The sequence below is a fragment of the Nicotiana attenuata genome, chromosome 11 (assembly GCF_001879085.1).
Source record: "Nicotiana attenuata strain UT chromosome 11, NIATTr2, whole genome shotgun sequence".
Lineage (NCBI taxonomy): Eukaryota > Viridiplantae > Streptophyta > Magnoliopsida > Solanales > Solanaceae > Nicotiana > Nicotiana attenuata.
In genome coordinates, this window is record NC_031999.1 from 29,617,462 (window position 1) to 29,635,144 (window position 17,683).

Sequence of the window (17,683 nt, forward strand, 5' to 3'; positions counted from 1 at the left end):
TTATGGACGCCTAGTTGTATATCACATTTGATTATCGTATATATAACACAAATTTTCATGTATATACATAGATACACATAATATACATGAGATATCACTGATGTACATAGAGATATACACGAGTTACAATAAGGGATACACATGTGGAGTCGTCTTGAACTTGAGTTTCCAATCTGAAATGTTTTATACAAAGAAGGAAAATAAAATTTTAATAATTTTTTTTGATATACACATTATTATTAGGTTATACACTGTGATATACAAATAATATAACTATTAATTAGTGATTAAAAAGGAAAATAAATTTCTGGTATAGCATGTTTAAGCAAGTTCTGAAATATAAAAATAATAAATATGATTGTGGGAGTAAATAATATTTTAGTATATAAAGAAAATTAATTTTTGATGTACACAAAGAAGAAAAATAAACTTATGATATCTATTTTGGTATACATATGTCCGATGTGCTATACGCTGTGATATACAAATAATACAATAATTTTATTGTGATATATATTGATGTAAAGGCATCAATATCTATATACATAATTTTATATTGTTGATATACAAAAAATAATATTATTTATATACAAAGAATGAATATAAAATTTTAATATACATGTTGGTATAGACTTTAGACAAAGAAGAAAAAAAGTTGTGATATACGTATTATTATTGTGATATATATATTTCTTGGCTATTTGATGTCATTATCTATAACAAGGGCTATTTTCTGCCAACTATATGAGTATGTTGTTATACTATGCCAAAACCCCTTGGAAAATTGAATATAACACATGCAAAAGTGGCTATCTAATACAAATCCTGGTATTGGCCCAGGCCCAAGAGAATGATGTTAATGTGATCTACCTAACGTGAAGTTTTAAGTTTTTCCTTAAACAGGTTGCCGAAAAATTGCACAGCACATTTATCGAAAAAAGGATTGCACCAGCCGGGAAGCAGGGTACTATTCTACCACTAGACCACTGGTGCGGCTTGATGCTTAATTAACATGATGAAAAATTAATGCTAGGTTCCATGACAAAAAGAAAAAAATGCCATCAAGTAATATAATACTCCCTTCTTTTTGTTTGAAAATTTTACCTCCTATACCAAAGGTTTACACCCTATTTATTATAAATCAAAATTCTTTGAAAATATTATATTCTATAGCTACCTTTTATTTTTTATAGCAAAATAGGTATTTATGGTATACACTACCGCTAAGGCATTAAATACGCTATGTACCATTTTTCTCTCTCATTCTTTCAGTTATTAACTCCCAAAATCATATCAAAATACTTCTTCTTTCTCTCTCCACGATCTCTCTTTCACAGCAAGGTCGTATTCGCGATTGTTGAAGCACGATTCTCGCACAACACGATTCTCTCTCTCACTTTTAACGTTTTTGCTCCAAAATTTGTGGTAAGTGTTAAAGTTTTTGAGTTTTTGGCCGGTTCAAGCTTCTTCTTTTTCTCCTCACTTTTTTTTTTCAAATCTTCACCACTATTAGGTTTTCAGCAGAAAACATCAAATTTCCTCTTCCATGGCTGATTCAACAACCCCAAAGAGGGTTACACGAGGTATACCCACTAAGGCACTCAATATTGGTAGGCCATCTTTCAATTTTTAAATCACTTAAGAGAAACATGTATTTGCAGGTTCATCAGCAATCATTGAAGCCGAAAGGCGAAATAAAATAGCCAGTGATCCTATGAAGGTCAAGATGAGATATCTTTGAAAAAATCAACACTTCCAGATGTGGAAAAGAGAAGAAAAATTATCGATGATGCTTTTGGAGCAAGGAAAAAGAGGTCGCTAAAGGAAGTAGCTCAGAAACACCAAAGGACAAGGTAATTGTAAATGTATTTATATGTATTTTAGTCTGCATACACTGATTTTTAGTTTGTATAGTGATTTTATCTTGTTGTTTTTAGATGTATTTATATGTATTTGAGTTCATAAAATAGTAATTTAAATACACCAACAATTTGTGTCATTATTGTCATAACTCACAGTTGTTGTTTTTGTAATTATCAATGTAGTTTGATGTATTCATGAATGAGTTATGTATCATGTATTTCGTATATACATGTATTTATAATGTTTTGAACTCATAAACAACCTACACCAAAAATAATTAAGGTAATGTATCAACCTAACTGTATTCATCTGTATTTTCAAGCATATATTTATCTTTTTTGTTGTGTTTGTATACAGGAAATAACATTCTTTGTAAAACACCAGCCTATTTTATCGCCGCATATCAGTTCCTACACTAACACCGACATAATCTCCAACCTCAAGGAAAAGCTTAGTCCAGAGCAGTACAAACTATTTGGTACTACCAGTTTTGGAGGATTCCTTGGTTTGAAGCACTGTGAGGTTCAACATCAGTTGTTCAGGTGCCACTACAAGAAATTGGATAATTAGTGGCGACATTTAGCAGCAACCCAAAAAGTTGCTACAAAATGTATATTATCAGCAGCGACTTTAAAAGTCGCCAAAATTTGAATATATTTAGCAGCGACTATTTATGGGTCGCCTCTAAGTGACTAAAATTTTCACTCCCGCTAAAACTAAAATTTTGGCTCCATATTTATTGTGGCGACTATTGTGAAGTCGCCGCTAAATATTAATTGCAGCAACCGGGTCGCTCCTATTACCTTTTAAAATAACAAAAGAAGCTAATTAAGTAAACTAAAAATTAAAATAACAAAGAAACACTAAAATCGGTCCAGACTCCAGAGACAGAAGTGAAGAACACTCTCATCTCTCGAACACATCGAATCGATGTCAAGAACAGGGAAATGCCCAAAATCCGTCCTCTATAACTAGAAATCCGTCCTCAAGAACAGGGAAATGCCCAAAAGTCGCCGCTAATACCGTTTAGCAGCGACTTATAGGGCTTTTGTGGCGACCTTTGTCGCCGCAATAAGTGTGATTTCTTGTAGTGCAAATGTACTTGGCCCAAATGTACAGATCAGGAGTTAGTCCATTCATTTTGTATTTTCATTTTGTATTCTTTCTGGGTCACTATAAAATAGTGAAGCCCATGTATGTAATAAACCAATGATACATTTTCTGATATACAGAGTAATTGGTTTCTCTCGAAGCTTCTGTTCTCAGTAAACATTGCGTAAAGCCTGGTTATCGATCTTCCTAGTTTCTCCTGCTTTCTCTTCATGTTAACATGGTATCAGAGCCGAGATCCGTCTAAATCTCGTGCTGAGGATTCGATTAATCTCACACTCATCCTCTATCGTTGGTTTTATGCACACTTCGTCCGTTTTTTTGATTTTGTGAAGATACGTGGTTTGGTAATGTTTTTCCGCTTGATTTTTCTCCAAAATTGTGTTCAACCATCTTCTCCAGTACATAGAAGCAGTGAATTTCATTTTCAAACGATTTCAAGGATTTCGACTGAAATTAGGGTTTTACTTGTATCGGAATTCTATGATGGTGTTTGATATTGAAGTGTTTTCCTGGTTGAAGGCCGTAACTCTTTCCGGTTGCGAAGGAGATTGGTAACATCAAGCCCATAATTCACTACTTCTTTGTATTTCTGCTTGCATGACCTAGGTTTTTCTATATAATTGATTGTCAATCTGATAACATGACCAACGGAACTCCTGATTCTTCTTCAACTCCTGCTATCTCTCGCACTGTTTTCCATGAGGATGATTATACTCATCCATGTCATCCTCTCTATGTGCACCCATCAGATGTTTTGGGGACCTCGTTGGTCTCCACTCCGTTTGATGGAACAGGATATGGAAGTTGCAGGCGCAATATTCTTGTCGCACTCTCAATTAGAAACAAACTAGATTTTATAAATGGAAACTCCCAGAAACCTTCACCTTCTTCACCTCTTGCTAGACAATGGCAAAGGTGTAATGACCTTGTCATTTCCTGGTTAGTAAACTCCTTGTCTAAAGAAATATCTCGCAGTGTGGAGTATTCAGAGTTTGCTCGGCAAATTTGGAATGAGTTAGAAGAAAGATATGGTAAGGCTGATGGTGTTAGAGTTTTCGAACTTAAGAAAGAGTTAGCAACATTTCCCAGGGATCTCTTGACATAGCCTTATTTTCAACAAAATCAAACAGTTATGGGATGAAATAGCTTCCATATCTACTGGTCGAACTAGGGTGTGTTCTTGTGGGGCTAAGTCTGCTGAAGATGAGGAACAGAGGGCTTATCAATTCTTAATGGGTTTAAATGATACGTATGTCCAAACCAGAAGCAATATTCTCATGATGAAACCACTTCCTTCAGTTGGAGCTGTCTATAGCATTCTGTTGTCTGATGAAACACAGAGCAATGTGTCTGCTGCAACTCAGTTTCCTTCTACTTCTGCCTCTTTTAATGTTGGAGTGTCCAGGCAGAGTTACCCTTCTAAAGTGAATTTTGAATCATCTAAACCAAATGTCACCTGCAAGTACTGTAAGAAACCTGGACATACTATAGAAAAATGCTACAAGGTCCATGGTTATCCCCCAAATTTCAAGTTCACCAAAACTCCTAACATTAGAAAGACTGCTGCACATGTTGAGCTCACCAACCACCCTGAATCTGGGACTGGTGACATTCCTGCTGAGCATGGTACCCTTCCACAGTCTGAAGACATGTCTGCTATCCCTGGGCTTACCAAGGATCAGTACTCTCAATTGATGATGTTGCTTCAACAGTCGCACTTGTCTTCTTCTCCATCTACCTCAAGCCTAATGGGGTCAGCCAATTTTGCTGGTAAGTTAATTCCCCCCCTGGTGTGTCTTATGGTGCATGTATGTTGACTAAAGTGGATGGTATAGTATGGATAATAGACTCTGGGGCCTCTGACCATATGACTTCCACAAAAAGCTTACTCTTTAATGTCCAAACCTTACCTGTTCCATACCTTGTCTCCCTTCCAAATGGTTATAAAGTCAAGGTTACCAATATTGGGTCATTGGCTCTATTGCCTGATTTGATCTTGCACAATGTACTTTATGTTCCTAGTTTTCAGTATAATCTCATTTCTGTCTACAAATTACTTTCTCATTCTGATGACATGGTACAGTTTACCAAGGCTGCTTGTACTTTACACGGCCCTTCAGTGAGGAAGCCAGTGGTACTTCGTAAACTGGACAATGGACTCTACAAGTTGTTCCAGTCTATCATTGCTCCTAATCCAGATTTCTTTTCTTCTAATCATTCTGCTCTTTCAAATGTTTCAGTTTCTAATTCTTCTGTTCATGCTAGTGTAGTTGATGAATGCTCACCTGTAAATACCATATCAGCTGTTGATAATATGAATAAAGATGAAGTTGTTTGGCATTATAGACTAGGGCACATATAAATAATGCAGATATAAAACTATATCTGCATTAAATTGTAAATTTCCTCTTAAACAATCCTTTAGATGTCCTGTTTGTCCATTATCTAGGCAAACAAGACTGCCTTTCTCTGATAGTAGTATACAATCTACTCACTCATTCCAATTAATTCACATAGATACTTGGGGACCTTATCACACACCCACCTACAATGCTTCCAAATATTTCTTGACAATTGTAGATGACTTCTCAAGGGCTACTTGGACCCATCTTATGGGATCCAAGAGTAATGCTTTAGATTTACTCAAGGCTTTCATTGCAATGGTTGAAACTCAATTCCATACTATGGTTCAGACTGTCAGAGTGATAATGCCTTAGAATTGGGCCCTACTGCTTCAGGTTCTATTTTCTTCTCTGAAAAAGGAATTCAACATCAGACTTCCTGTCCACACACTCCCCAACAGAATGGAGTGGTGGAAAGGAAGCACAGACATTTGCTTGAGACTGCTAGAGCCTTGTTATTTCAATCCCATCTTCCCATTAGATTCTGGGGTGACTGTGTTCTAACTGCAACCTACTTGATCAATAGGTTTCCATCCCCTCTCCTGAATCACAAAAGTCCTTATGAGTTGTTATATGGTTCTGTTCCCTCTTACTCTCATCTTAAAGCCTTTGGTTGTTTGTGTTACTCCACTGTAACTAAGTTGCATAAGGACAAATTTTCTCACAGATCCATCCCATGTGTATTTGTGGGTTATCCCTTTGCTAAGAAAGGCTATAAACTCTATAACCACATTTCCAAAACCTGTTTCATCTCTAGAGATGTCATTTTCTTAGAACACATCTTTCCATTCTTCAAGGCTTCTGATCAGCCTTCTCACATCTTTTCTTCTCCTCTATCCACTTGCTTTGATACTGAATGTTCTTTACCTCCTCCTCCTACTTCATCTTCTACTCCACCTCCTTCTTCCTCATCTATTGATCCTCCATCTCCTATTTTACATCCTGCTCCTACTCCCACTTCATCTCCCATTCCTTCACCTCCTGGTTCCAATACTTCTTTCCCTCCTGATCCTTCACCTGTTGATCATTCTATCCCTCTTTCTTCTTCTACATTACCTACTCTGAGAAGATCCTCTAGACCACATAACCCCCCTAGTTACCTCAATAGCTATGTTTGTCAGTCCTCATCCTCCAATTCCATCTCAGTCCACTCCACTGGTCAGTTTCATGTCCCAAAGCCAAATTCATACTCCTAGGCAGCCAATATTCCTGAGTGGCAAGATGCCATGAGGAAGGAATTTGAGGCTTTGGAAGCCAATGGGACTTGGGAAATTGTGGAGCAGCCACATGGCAAGAAGCCTATTGGGTGTAAATGGGTTTACAAAGTGAAATATAAGGCTGATGGTAGTATAGAGAGGTACAAGGCTAGGTTGGTGGTCAGGGGTGACACTCAAGTGGAAGGGGTTGACTTTCATGAAACATTCTTTCCTGTTGTAAAAATGTCCACTATTAAGACCTTAATTGTTGTGGCTATCAAGCAATAGTGGTCTTTGTTTTAACTTGATGTCAATAATGCCTTCTTGCATGGTGATCTTGATGAAGAGGTTTTTATGAAACTTCCTCCTGGTCTATCTGTTCCTGCTTCCACTTCTTCTCCTTCTTTGGTCTGCAAGCTCCAGAAATCCCTTTATGAATTGAGGCAAGCTTCCAGACAATGATATGCTAAGTTGTCTCAAGCTCTCTCTTCCAGAGGCTATATGCATTCTCTCAATGACTATTCTGTCTTCACTAAGGGATCTGGGGACTCTTTGGTTATATTGGCTGTTTATGTAGATGACATTATCCTAACTGGTACTGATTTATCAGAAATTTCTGCCCTGAAGAGTTTTCTCATGATCAGTTCAAGATCAAGGATTTGGGTCTCCTTAACTATTTTCTTGGTATTGAAGTTCTCTATACTCCCTCTGGGGTTCTATTGCATCAAAGGAAATTTATTCATAACCTTTTAGATGAGTTTCACTCTCTTGAATGTACTGCTGTCACATGCCCTCTTGAATTGAATGTGAAATTGAAGGCCAAGGAAGGTGAACTTTTGCCTAAACCTGAGGAGTATAGAAGTCTCATAGGCAAGCTGAATTTTTTGACCCATACAAGACCTGATCTCAGTTTTGCAGTCCAACATTTGAGCCAATTTATGCAGCAGCCTTGCATACCACATATGAAGGCTGCTCTTCATCTTCTCAGATATCTCAAAGGTTCAGCTGATTTTGGGATCTTTTACAACAATGATCCTGCTATGTCCTTACAGGTGTTCTGTGATAGTGACTGGGCCTCTTGCCCTGACAGTAGAAGTTCAGTTACTGGGTTCTGCATCTTCCTTGGAGGCAGCTTGGTGGGCTGGAAATCCAAGAAGCAACCTGTCGTTTCACTTTCCTCTGCAGAGGCTGAGTACAGAGCTATGAGTAAGGCTGTGGCTGAACTTACTTGGCTATCTAGGTTGTTGTCTGATTTTGGTGTAATCCTTTCCTCTCCTGTGCCTGTATTTTGTGATAGCCAAGCTGCCCTTCACATTGCAAAAAATCCTGTCTTTCAGAGAGGACAAAGCACATAGAACTGGATTGTCATTTTGTACGTGCCAAACTTAGAGATGGGCTGATATCTCTGGTTCACACTCCTAGTGCTTCACAGGCTTCTGATCTTCTTACCAAGGTTCTTCCTGGTCCTACTCACCACTTACACATTCGCAAGTTGGGGGTTTTGTCACCCTCCAACTTGAGGGGGGCTGTTAGAATTGGAAAATTAGATGCTGGTTAATAACTTTGGGCCTAGTAGATTTTTTTACTCTTTGTATTTATAGTTTGGCCCAAATGTACAGATCAGCAGTTAGTCCATTCATTTTGTATTTTCATTTTGTATTCTTTCCGGGTCACTATAAAATAGTGAAGCCCATGTATGTAATAAACCAATGATTCATTTTCTGATATACAGAGTAATTGGTTTCTCTCGAAGCTTCTGTTCTCAGTAAACATGGCGTAAAGCCTGGTTATTGATCTTCCTAGTTTCTCCTGCTTTCTCTTCATGTTAACATAAAGGAGAACAATTATATTTTTCAAAAATAAATAAATTATAGAGTAATTTTAATTGAGATGCAATAGCCCGTATAATTGAGAGAGTTTGGCAAAAATGGGAAGAGACTATTGGTGATGGAGGAGGAAAAAGAGGTAGACATTAGATTCTTGATACCGTATCAAACTAAAATCACAAGCTAGGTTTTGCTTAGTATAAAATCCTTTCATTCATATTCAATATACAAGAGTATAATAAGCTTTTATAATACAATTATACAAACTTATTGTTGAGAATTCAAGATGGACATATATTCTATAAAATAGCTATGTTCTGGTTGTAGATGAACATCCCGAGTATATATAAAGACTGTCCAACACATGCACTTAGAATCTTCACGTAATTGCCTTTGTTCTCTTTTTATTTTTTGGAGCTTACTATCTATCCTAATAGCGAAATTTTTCGCTGACCCACGGGTTTAGAAATAAGCTCTCACTAATTTTACTCTAATCTAGACATGATTTTTCCAAGCACATCATAGTAGTAAATAGAATTCAATTGTTGGCCATATAATTAAATAATTATGCACAGAATTAGAGAAACAAATAAAAGATGATAATTCGAACCAACAAATATATAATTAATAAACGTCAATATTCATGACAATCACAACTCTAGAAAATAGGGTGCTTAGCAACCCGCAGTTGTAGTAACAATCATACAAGTATTTTACATAAATAAATTATAAAATAATAAAAGATAAAGGAATGAAGAATTCAATGGTTATCACCTCCAAATTTGCTCCACTTGATGTTCTTGCCTCCAAATAATGTCCAACCCCCAAAAAGTAGGTTTAGAATCTTTTTTATACAGGTGGAGGCGTGTAGGGCCAAAATAACCCACTCCGAGTCGATATAGAGCAAAACCAATTGGGCGCTATGAGGGGCGCCTGCCGCCAAGCTGGGGGCCCACAATTTCCCACTTTTATGCTCTTGTAACGATCCAGTCGGTTGTTTTTAGAATTAACGCCCCGATCCCCTAATAACTGCTTCCCCCGTGCTTATTTCTGCTATTGTGAGTTGTCGGGAGGATTCGTTTTGAGTTTCAGAGTGTTTTGGGACACTTAGTCCTTAAATGAGAGCTTAAGCTTTAGAATTTGGACCGTAGTCGAAGCAGTATAAGGACGTCATCGGAATGGAATTCCGTCGATTCTGTTAGCCCCGTTGGGTGATTTCGGGCTTAGGGACGTGTTCGGATTGTATGTTGGAGGTCCGTAGCTTATTTAGCTTGAAATGCCGAAAGTTGAATTTTTGAAGTTTCCGATTCGATAGTGAGATTTTGATATCGGGGTCGGAATCCGATTCCAAGAGTTGGAATAACTCTGTAGTGTTGAATGTGACTTGTGTGCAAAATTTGGGGTCAATCGGACTTGGTTTGGTTGGTTTTAGCATCGGTTGTGGGATTCTTGAAATTTCAAGTTCTTTAGGTTTGGATTGGAGGGTGATTCGTGGTTTTAGCGTTGTTTGATGTGATTCGAGGGTTGGATTAAGTCCATATGATTTTAGAATTGGTTGGTATGTTTGGTTGAGGTCCCGGGGGCTCCAGGTGTGTTTCGGGTGAGTTTTGAGCGAGTCCGGACATTCCGGAGCTTAGAAAATGTATCTGATGATTAAATCTTCGCTGGGGGCAGAAGTCTTACCGCTGAGGCAGAAGTTTTTCTGCTAAGGCGGAGGTCTTACCGCTGGGGCGGAGGTTTTTCCGCGGTCTGCGGTCATGAAGAATCCGCAGGTCGTTGGTCCAACTTCGGAAACCTATATCTTTTGATCTACAAGGAATTTTGAGATGATTCAAAAACGAAAGTTGTAGCCCTTCGTGTCTAGTTTCCAGAAAGGTAAGAAATCATAATTTGGACATATGTAGAGAAAGTTATGGCCAAAGTACTAAGGCCTGTCTGTGCAGCCACCAGAAGCGCGACATCGATGGTTTTACCGCGGTCAGCGGTGACGGGAATCCGAGAGGTGCACAATAAATACGAGGTTTGGGGTTTTATTTCATGTTTTGACCTAAAGAGCTCGGGTTGTGGCGATTTTTTGAGAGATTTTCAAGAAAACCATCGGGGTAAGTGATTCTAACTCAAGCTAAAATACATGATTTTAACGTTGGATTCATCATTTGAGCAGAGATTTGGGGTGAAAATTTGGGAAAAATTGTGGAACTTCATAAAATGAATTTTTGGGATTTGAAAGCCGATTCGGAGTCGGAATTGAGTGAAACTAGTATGGGTAGTCTCGTAATTGAATGGGTATTCATAATTTGTGACTTTTACCCGATTTCGAGACGTGGGCCCGGGGAGGATTTTCGGGCGTTTTTCTATTTTCTAACCTTAGCTTCAATTCCTTTAGCTAAATTCATTGTTTGTAGTTATATTTACATTATGAAATATATTTGATTAGATTTGGGCCACTCGGAGTTGGGTACTCGTGGCAAGAGCGTGATATCAGATTGATTTTGAGCTGGTTCGAGGTAAGTGGCTTGCCTAACCTTGTGTGGGGGAACTCCCCTTAGGATTGGTATTGTTGTTATCTGAAATGTCTTGTACATGAGGTGACGAGTGCGTACATGTGCTAATTGTTGAAAATCCGGTTTTTTTCATTAATAACTATAATTGTGTATTTCTTCCCTGTTTACACTACTTGAAAGTTAAATCTACTGTTAGCTAGGGAAGCATGTCTAAATGACTCGATAATTTTACTTGCTCAAACTGCTTTTATCTGAATTCTGTGCAGCATGCTAGGTTAGAATTACCTGTTTACTTTGGTATGAAATTAGATTGAATTGGATATTGTTCGTGTTGTTGCTGTGTGTTTACTTTGGGACTACGGGCGATTTCCCGGTAGATCTCCCTTGCCTGTTTATTTGGGACTACGGATTGATATTCCGGTAGATCCCCCTGCACAGTTATATGGAACTACGTGACTGCACCTGGTAGATTCCCCCAGTACTGGGTATTTACATCTGGGGACTACGGATCGGTATTCCGGTATCTCCCCCGCGCACTATGAGTTGGACTATGGGAAGACACCCGGGAGATCCACTGGATATTTACATTTGGGGACTACAGGACGGTATCCTGGTAGATCCCCGGTTGCTATCTCTGTGTGAGGCTATATTCTTTTCTGTGATTTGTCTCTCTGTCGTAGTTGTTGTTATTCTTATTATATTGTGTTACTTCATACTGTTTCGTTTCCTTATATATATTTGTATATGACCGTTAGGGCCCTGGCCTTCCTCGTCACTACTCAACCGAGATTAGGCTTGGCACTTATTGAGTACCGATGTGGTGTACTCATGCCCTTCCTGCGCATGTTTTTCATGTGTAGATCCAGGTTCTTCGTCTCACCCATATCATCAGTGAGGCGAGGCGATCTTTAGAGACTTCGAGGTATATCTGCCGCGTCCGCAGACCGAGGAGTCCCTCTCTATTCTCTCTTCTAGCTTTAGCTCTCCTGTATTTACTTTTTGTTTAGACATTCTGGAGTTAGAGCACTTTGTAGTTATTCCATAGCTTGTGATTTCATGAGATTCTGGGTTTGGGAGTTGATTCAGTTTGAGAGTTTATATTTGTATATGCCGAGCGGCATCCTAAACGTTTTATTTATGTTTATTCCGCAGTTTTTGGTTAGTTTTATCTTCCGTTTCCTTTTTTCCGCAAATTGTTAGGCTTACCTAGTCGTAGAGACTAGGTGCCGTCACGACAGTTCACGGAGGGCAAACTCGGGTCGTGACAAGTTGGTATCAGAGCCGGGTTCATAGGAGTCATGAATCACAAGCCGGTTTATTAGAGTCTCGCAGATTGGTACGTAGACATCTGTACTTATCTACGAGAGGCTATGTAACTGTTAGGAAAATTCCACTTCATTTGACTTCTTTGTCGTACGAGATTTTTGACATCACAATTCTAAACCTCTGTCTTCCATTCTCTCACAGATGGTGAGGACACGTACTACCGGAGATGACCAGGCACCCGCGCCCCTTGCGAGAGCCGTCAGAGGTCGGGGCCGGGGTAGAGGCCGAGGACGCACACGCGGTGCAGCCAGAGTGCCCGCGCGAGCTGCTACATAGGAGCCACCAGCTGGAGCCCAGACGCCTTATACGCCTACTGCTACTACTACTCCAGCACTTCAGGAGACCTTAGCATAGTTCCTGAGCATGTTTGGTACATTGGTTCAGGCGGGGTTGATTCGGGTTGTACCAACAACTTCACAGATCGGGAGAGGGACCTAGACTCCCGTCGCCCCCACTCTAGCGCAGCGAGTTCACATTGGTCAGGTTCCAGGTGTCATGGCGACACAGCCTATGGCCTCATTTCAGCAGGTGGAAAGGGCCGATCGCCGGGTAGAGGACAGATGGGTCCGGGAGAGAGAGGACAGACGAGGTCAGGAGAGAGAGTATAGGGAGGCGAGGAGACCTTTTAGACCGGAGAGATCCACCGGTCTTTATTTTGGAGGAAGAGTACGGCATGGTAGAGGTTTTGTAGGTCAGCCAGCTCAGTTTGTGTTTCAGGTTTCGCACAGTGTTTCAGGGGTCTCAGCATACCCGTACCGCACAGTTCCCACTGCCACATCCGCCGCGAGGTTGTTTTGAGTGTGGCGACACACGCCATGTGGTGAGGTATTGCCCCAGGCTAGGGAGGGGTGCGACTCCACAGACTTCTCAGCCACAACGTGCTCCGCAGAGTTCCCAGACTATGATTTCAGCACCAGTTGCTACCCTACCTGCCCAGCCAGCTAGAGGTGGAGGTTGGGGAGGTAGAGGCCGCCCTAGAGAGGGAGGCCAGGCCAGATATTTTGCCCTTCCTGCCCGTACTGAGGCCGTCGCCTCCGATTCTGTCATCACAGTTATTGTCCTGGTTTGTCATAGGGATGCATCGGTTCTATTCGATCCAGGCTCCACTTATTCCTATGTGTCCTTTTATTTTGCCCCGCATTTGGGCGTATCTCGGGATTCTTTGAGTTCTCCTGTTTATGTTTCTACTCCTGTTGGAGATTCTCTTGTTGCGAACCGCGTTTATCGGTCGTGTTTGATTGCTCTTAATGGTTTTGAGACCAGAGCCGATTTGTTATTGCTCAGCATGGTAGACTTTGATGTTATCTTGGGCATGGACTGATTGTCGCCCCATTATGCTATTCTTGATTGTCACGTGAAAACCGTGACGTTGGCTATGCCAGGTGTACCACGAGTAGAGTGGAGGGGTACTTTAGATCACACTCCCAGTAGAGTTATTTCTTTCCTTAAAGCTCAGCGAATGGTTAAGAAGGGGTGTGACGCGTATCTGGCCTATGTGAGAGATGTTAATGCTGATACCCCTACAGTTGATTCAGTCCTAGTAGAACGGGATTTCTCTGATGTGTTTCCAGCTGATCTTCCGAGCATGCCGCCCGATAGAGATATTAATTTTGGCATTTATCTGTTGCCGGGCACTCAACCCATTTCTATTCCTCCGTATCGTATGGCTCCTCCTGAGTTGAAGGAGTTGAAGGATAAGTTACAGGAATTGCTTGATAAGGGTTTCATTCGGCCCAGCGTATCACCTTGGGGTGCTCCTGTCTTGTTTGTTAATAAAAGGATGGTTCTAATGTGTATGTGCATTGATTATCGCCAGTTGAACAAAGTTATAGTGAAGAACCGTTATCCTTTGCCTCGTATTGATGGCATGTTTGATCAGCTACAGGGTGCACGAGTGTTTTCTAAGATTGACTTGCGTTCAGGCTATCACCAGTTGAATATTCGGGAGCCAGATATCCTGAACACTGCCTTCAGGACTCGGTATGGTCATTACGAGTTCCTTGTTATGCCATTTGGGCTGACCAATGCCCCAGCAGCCTTCATGCATTTGATGCACAGTGTGTTTCCGCCACATCTTGACCCATTCGTCATTGTCTTTATTGATGACATTCGGTTATACTCCCGGAGTCAGGAAGATAATGAACAACACCTGAGGACAGTGCTTCAGACCTTGAGAGAAAAGCAGTTATATGCAAAGTTCTCGAAATGTGAGTTTTGGTTGGATTCTGTGGCATTCTTGGGTCACGTGGTATCAAGTTAGGGGATAAAGGTGGATCCAAAGAAAGTGGAAGCAGTGCAGAGTTGGCCCAGACCATCCTCGGCTATAGAGATCCGCAGTTTTCTTGGCTTGGCGGGTTATTACCGTCGATTTGTTGAGGGATTTTCATACATTGCAGCACCTATGACCAGGCTGACCCAGAAGGGTGCTCCGTTCCAGTGGACGGAAGAGTGTGAGGCGAGCTTCCAGAAGCTCAAGACAACGTTGACTACAGCCACAATTTTGATATTGCCTACAGGTTCGGGGTCTTATACTGTCTATTGTGATGCCTCGAGGATTGGCCTTGGAGCAGTATTGATGCAGGACGGTAGGGTGATTGCCTATGCGTCCAGACAGTTGAAGGTACATGAGAAGAATTATCCTGTCCATGATCTCGAGTTAGCCGCTATTGTTCACGCCTTGAAGATCTAGCGTCATTATTTGTACGGTGTTCCTTGTGAGATCTATACCGATCACCGGAGTTTGCAGCATTTGTTCAAGCAGAAGGATCTTAATTTGCGCCAGAGGAGATGGTTAGAGCTACTGAAGGACTATGATATCACTATCTTGTATCACCCGGGCAAGGCTAATGTGGTGGCCGATGCTTTGAGTCGCCAGGCGGAGAGTTTAGGGAGTTTGGCTTATCTACTAGCAGCGGAGAGGCCCATGGCGATGGATGTTCAGGCCTTGGCCAGCCAGTTTGTGAGATTAGATCTTTCGAATCCCAGTAGGGTTCTAGCTTGCGTGGTCTCTTGGTCTTCCTTATTTGATCGTATCAGGGAGTGTCAGTATGATGACCCTCATTTGCTCGTCCTCAAGGACAAGGTTCTGCACGGTGATGCCAGAGATGTGACTATTGGTGATGAGGGGGTATTGAGGATGCAGGGTCGGGTATGTGTACCTAATGTTGATGGACTTCGGGAGTTGATTCTAGAAGAGGCCCATAGTTCGCGGTATTCCATTCATCCGGGTGCCGCGAAGATGTATCAGGATTTGAGGCTGTCACGACCCCAAATCCACTAAGGGTCGTGGTGGCACCAGACATCGCTGTCAGGCAAGCCAATCAAACTACTTAATCAAATTCTCATTTAAATATTTCCGAAAACACTTCTTTTATACATTTAAAACAATACATAGTATGTTCCTCCGAATAAATAATGAAACATTTAACAACCTTTAAAATTTATGAATAAACCCAAATACATCCCAGAACCCGGTGTCACAAGTACATAGCAATTTCTAAGAAATAATATAATACAACATCCGTCCGGAATACAGTGGACAGAAAGTAAACACAATATACTAGAAGGGACTATACTAGCTGCGGGCCGCTTCGAATAATGCAACTCACCTAGTCCCCGAATCATCCGTGCTGCTGCGCCCAGTAGGCCACTAGAGTTACATATACCTGTGCAATAAAAATGCACAGAAGTGTAGTATGAGTACGAAAACAACGTGTACTCAATGAGTATCCCGTCTAATCTCGAAGAAGTAGAGACGAGATGGTCGACTTCGGCACTTACTAATGGTCCAATAATGATGTCAATAATTCATTAAATCGTGGACTCATATAAACATGATTTTTAATCCAAATAAGAGGAAACAAGTAAACAATTATTTCTTTTATAGGGAGTTTTCCCAAAATTCCTTTTCATTATTTATCCAAATATTCTCAAGCCATGAAGAGGCAATAACAACTTCAATAAGTTCAAGGCAGCAATACAAGCATGCGCAAATAACACCGTGGTACGAACGGCCCGCTCCAACAGAAAATAAATTGTGCACTGCCGAGGGTCGAACGGCACGAACCATAGATGCATCTATTACCCCGCTCGCGAACTATCCATGCGATGCGGTCAACATAAGATAAACAATCACCCTGCTCGCGAACCATACATGCGACACAGGTACACACAGAAATACATGCTCAGATAGCCAATTAAGAATTTATCGGGGAATATTTATTCAAATAAAAGCCACTTTCTCTTTTAACAATTTAAGAAAATGAAGTCTAATCCTTTTAGAAGTTCATCTACTAATTCAATGTGATTTAAGCAATTCAAGCTGTCAATAAGGTTACAAATATTCCAAATATAGCATGCTTTGGGTCCTAAACTACCCGGACAATAGCATACTAGTAGCTACGCACGGACTCTCGTCACCTCGTGCGTACGTAGCCCCCACAAATAGGAGCACATAACCAATTAACTCACCTATGGGGACAATTCCCTCTTACAAGGTTAGAAAGGAGACTCACCTCGCTTCGAAGGTCCATAACCGGCATTCCACGCCCTTCCGAACAACGAATCGATGCACAATTTATAACAATTCCTAACCCCGATCGAAAAGTTGACAAAAATGCCCTCGGGCCCACGTGCCCGGAATCCAAAAAATTTTCGAAGATAAAGATTACCCATGGCCTCACGAACTCAAATATATGATTTTCTCTAAATTCCATACCCAAAATCGTGGTCAAAATCCAAGAATACTAGTTTTCTAGGTTTTCCCTCAAACCTCAAGTTTTCTACAATTTTCCAAGTCTAAATCCATATATAAACCTTGTATATACTCAAAACTAGTAGAAATCACTTACCTCATGCTTGGTGATGAAAATGGCACTCCAAAGTTGCTCCAAAATCGGCTCCCATGGAAGAAATGAAGTGAAAATGAGCCAAACTTCGATTTTTAAAGAAACCTCTCTGCCTCCAGCAATTTCCGCATCTGCGGAAATTTGACCGCATCTGCGGAAAATTTCCGCATCTGCGGTTATGACAACAACCAGCACTTTTCTCGACACGAAAATGAGCATAACTCCCTCATACGATGTCCAAATTCGACGATTCTTTTTGCGTTGGCTCCGAAATTACGATACGGATCTAATGGCTCAATAAAAACTTAATTTGGAGCTCATTTGATTAACATGGCACCCCTTTATGTCCAAATAAATGACGTCGAAACATCAAATAAGAGCGCGGTACAACCCGAAACACACCCGAGGCCCCAGGGACCCCGACCAATCACACCAACCAGTCCCAAAACACATTACGGACTTGCTCGAGGCCTCAAATAACATCAAACAACGCTAAAATCATGAATCAACCCCTAATCCAAGCTTTATGAGCTTTAGAACTTCCAACTTCTACTTTCGATGCTTAAACCTATCAAATCACGTTCGATTGACCTCAAATTTTGCACA

At 40.7% G+C, this 17,683-nt stretch overlaps 1 protein-coding gene across 1 annotated transcript; it reads left to right on the forward strand.

The window, feature by feature from the left end:
- Positions 1,547 to 7,929, forward strand: LOC109234787. Its single transcript, XM_019400845.1, has 11 exons — positions 1,547 to 1,583; positions 1,662 to 1,720; positions 2,221 to 2,405; positions 3,583 to 4,021; positions 4,107 to 4,746; positions 4,812 to 5,308; positions 5,402 to 5,408; positions 5,670 to 6,490; positions 6,575 to 6,811; positions 6,923 to 7,017; positions 7,185 to 7,929. Exons 1-11 carry the CDS (start codon positions 1,547 to 1,549, stop codon positions 7,927 to 7,929), a joined length of 3,762 nt encoding a protein of 1,253 aa, XP_019256390.1.

Coding starts and splice junctions, on each gene's coding strand:
- LOC109234787 (XM_019400845.1), top strand. CDS start 1,547: ATGGCTGATTCAACAACCCCAAAGAGGGTTACACGAG. Junction 1,721..2,220: donor TAGCCAGTGATCCTATGAAG/GTCAAGATGAGA, acceptor GTTTGTATACAG/GAAATAACATTCTTTGTAAA. Junction 6,491..6,574: donor CTAGTTACCTCAATAGCTAT/GTTTGTCAGTCC, acceptor TCATACTCCTAG/GCAGCCAATATTCCTGAGTG.